Source organism: Gossypium arboreum, chromosome 13 (assembly GCF_025698485.1).
Source record: "Gossypium arboreum isolate Shixiya-1 chromosome 13, ASM2569848v2, whole genome shotgun sequence".
NCBI classification, from domain to species: Eukaryota; Viridiplantae; Streptophyta; class Magnoliopsida; order Malvales; family Malvaceae; genus Gossypium; species Gossypium arboreum.
Window position 1 is genome coordinate 125,472,605 of NC_069082.1, and position 2,819 is coordinate 125,475,423.

The 2,819-nt window shown below is 36.3% G+C and overlaps 1 protein-coding gene across 1 annotated transcript; it reads left to right on the forward strand.

Annotated features, from left to right (window-relative positions):
* The first annotated feature begins 758 nt into the window (after positions 1-758).
* On the forward strand, positions 759-2,819 carry LOC108461509 (blue copper protein-like). The gene is made up of 4 exons (XM_017761369.2): positions 759-1,270; positions 1,375-1,737; positions 1,826-2,188; positions 2,280-2,819. Exons 1-4 carry the CDS (start codon positions 1,087-1,089, stop codon positions 2,657-2,659), a joined length of 1,290 nt encoding a protein of 429 aa, XP_017616858.1. The 5' UTR covers positions 759-1,086; the 3' UTR covers positions 2,660-2,819.

Here is a 2,819-nt window from a genome sequence, read left to right on the forward strand (position 1 = left end):
TTCATTTTAAATCAGGACACATGTGATATGATATGTCATTTAACTGTTAAATTAATAATTTTAGAAATGTAAGCACCTTATTGACTTAACCTCAATAGTTTGGGATGTAATTAAAATGTTTTAAACTTTAAGGACCAATTTAAAATGAGATTTATAGTTTAGGGATGTCTTGTGAAATTACTCTAATATTTAGTTATAATAGTTATAATCGATTAATAATTAATTATATTTGAATAAAATTATAAATATTTATTTATACATCCTTCTCGATTTTTTATTTTATTCAATGATTAAACGTCATGTTATTATTCACTTAAGGTGTATAAGACTTATATAGTGACGATTTAGGGTGATATCGACTTGATTCGGTTGAATGTTTTAAATTTATTAAACCATCCATCACAATTACGTTTGGCTCAATTCGATTCCTGTTTTTTTTATATTAATTTTTATTTTAAAATTTAGACTTATTTTCATAACATGAGTTTTGTTTTATGACTTTTATATATCATTTGACAAAAACTTCAAAGTCTTTCTCATAAATATTTTTAACAAACAGTAACTTTTCAATAACTTTTAAGTAAATTTTACTATTTTAAATATAAAATATTTATTTTTTACATCATAAAAATTAAAATTAATTATATATTAAATTAAACATAAAATTCGAATAATCATTTTTAAACTTACATTTCATAAATCACCTAAATTTCTCGATCCCGGTTTATTTTCTTATTTTTTTTCTTGATCCGAAAAGCCTATTTAGTCTCAATTCAACCACTCTGCAGACTTCCCTCCAGTTCCGACCACTATCTCTTTCTTTTTTTTATAGTTTGAATTGTTGACTATCATATTTGTCAAAATTTAAGGGCGTAATAACAAATAAAAGTCATACCCAGCAGCTTCTTCATCATCTTCCAAAACACTTGTCACTCTCTGTTATTACTCTCTCTTTATAAATGTACTCTTGCCTTGAGATAAGGATAAACATACTGTCACACATCACAGCAAAAAAGAAAGAAAAGTAGAGAGATATTAGAGGGGGCGACTGTGACCAGAGAACACACCAATTTTTCAGAGAAAAAAATGGGTGGGAAAATCACCATGGCTGCGCTTTTAGTAATTTTAGCTGCAAATCTGTTGCAGAGTACTTATGGCAGAACCTACACAGTGGGAGACTCCACCGGTTGGAGAATCCCTACTAATAATAACGATGATTTTTATGATGATTGGGCTGACAATAAAGATTTCCTTGTTGGGGATGTTCTAGGTCAGTGTTTTTTTAGTTCAAAATCTGAACTTCAATTGATGATTTGAACCGGAACTTGTTGTTTACTGTTTTTTTTTTTCTTCTTTTTTGTTCTCGTTTTGCAGTGTTCAACTTTACTAATGGGCAACATAATGTTGTCGAAGTGACCGAAGCTGGTTACGATGCTTGCAACGCTGCAAATCCTGTATCTACGGTGAGCACTGGACCGGCGAGGATTACGCTTAACAGGACAGGGGAGTACTACTTTATTTGTGGTATCCCTGGTCACTGTTCTGCCGGCCAGAAGCTAAACGTGGAAGTACGAAATGGTAACACCACCGGCGGTGTTACTCCGTCGACGCCTATAACTCCAACCACCTCCACTTATACGGTGGGTGACTCCACTGGTTGGCGAGTCCCTACTAATAATGATGATTTTTACGAGGATTGGGCTGATAATAAACACTTCGTCGTCAGAGATGTTTTGGGTCAGTTTCTTAAGTCGAACATTTGAGTCGAAATTTGATGCTTTTTTGATCCAACTGTTTGATTTGTTTTTTTCGTTTCTTTTTGCAGTGTTTAATTTTACGACCGGACAGCATAATGTCGCAGAGGTGACGGAAGATGCTTACGATGACTGCAACACTGCGAATGCCATATCTACTTTGACCACCGGTCCGGCGAGGATTACCCTTAACAAGACCGGTGATCATTACTTCATTTGCAGTGTCCCCGGTCATTGTTCCGCCGGCCAAAAGCTCAAGGTTGAAGTTCGAACCGGTAACACCACCGGTGGCGTTGCTCCGTCGCCGTCTGTAACTCCAAGCACCACCACTTTTACAGTGGGTGACTCTACTGGTTGGCGTGTCCCTACCACTAATGATGATTTTTATGAGGATTGGGCTGATAATAAACACTTCGTTGTTGGGGATGTTTTAGGTCAGCTTTTACATTTAAAAAATTTGATATTAATTATGATATGTAAATGTTTTTTGATCTAACTCTTTGGTTTTTTCTTCTTTTTTTGCAGTGTTTAATTTTACGACCGGACAGCATAATGTTGCAGAGGTGACTGAAGATGGTTATGACGACTGCAACGCTGCAAATGCCATATCTACTTTGACCACCGGACCGGCAATGGTTACCCTTAACAGCACCGGTGACCACTACTTCATTTGCAGTATCCCCGGTCATTGTTCCGCCGGCCAAAAGCTCAAGGTCGAAGTCCGAAATGGCAACCGCACCAGTACTTCTCCCACACCTGGAACCCCAAGCGCCGCCGCGCCTGGAACCCCGAGCGGCACCACAAATGGAACTTCGAGTTCGCCCGGGACCAACACAGCTTCCTCCCATGTTGCTACTCTGTCTCTCGTCTTCTTCATGTCCATTGCCTTGACTTTGTTCTGTTGATTATGTCATTAACCATTTTTGCTTTTTTTTTTTTTTTGCTTTTTATGTGATATCATGTGAGATCAGATTTGAGATTTCATTGGTTTTATGGTAGTAGTGATGAAATATGTAGTGATATTTTTCGTGATTGAATAAAATTTTTTTCCGATATTAATAGTTA

What these genes read in the sequence shown, in the direction of transcription:
- LOC108461509 (XM_017761369.2), top strand. Translation starts at nt 1,087, where the DNA reads ATGGGTGGGAAAATCACCATGGCTGCGCTTTTAGTAATTTTAGCTGCA. An exon ending in CGTCGTCAGAGATGTTTTGG is followed by an intron (nt 1,738 to 1,825) that starts GTCAGTTTCTTA and finishes TTCTTTTTGCAG; the next exon opens with TGTTTAATTTTACGACCGGA. An exon ending in CGTTGTTGGGGATGTTTTAG is followed by an intron (nt 2,189 to 2,279) that starts GTCAGCTTTTAC and finishes CTTTTTTTGCAG; the next exon opens with TGTTTAATTTTACGACCGGA.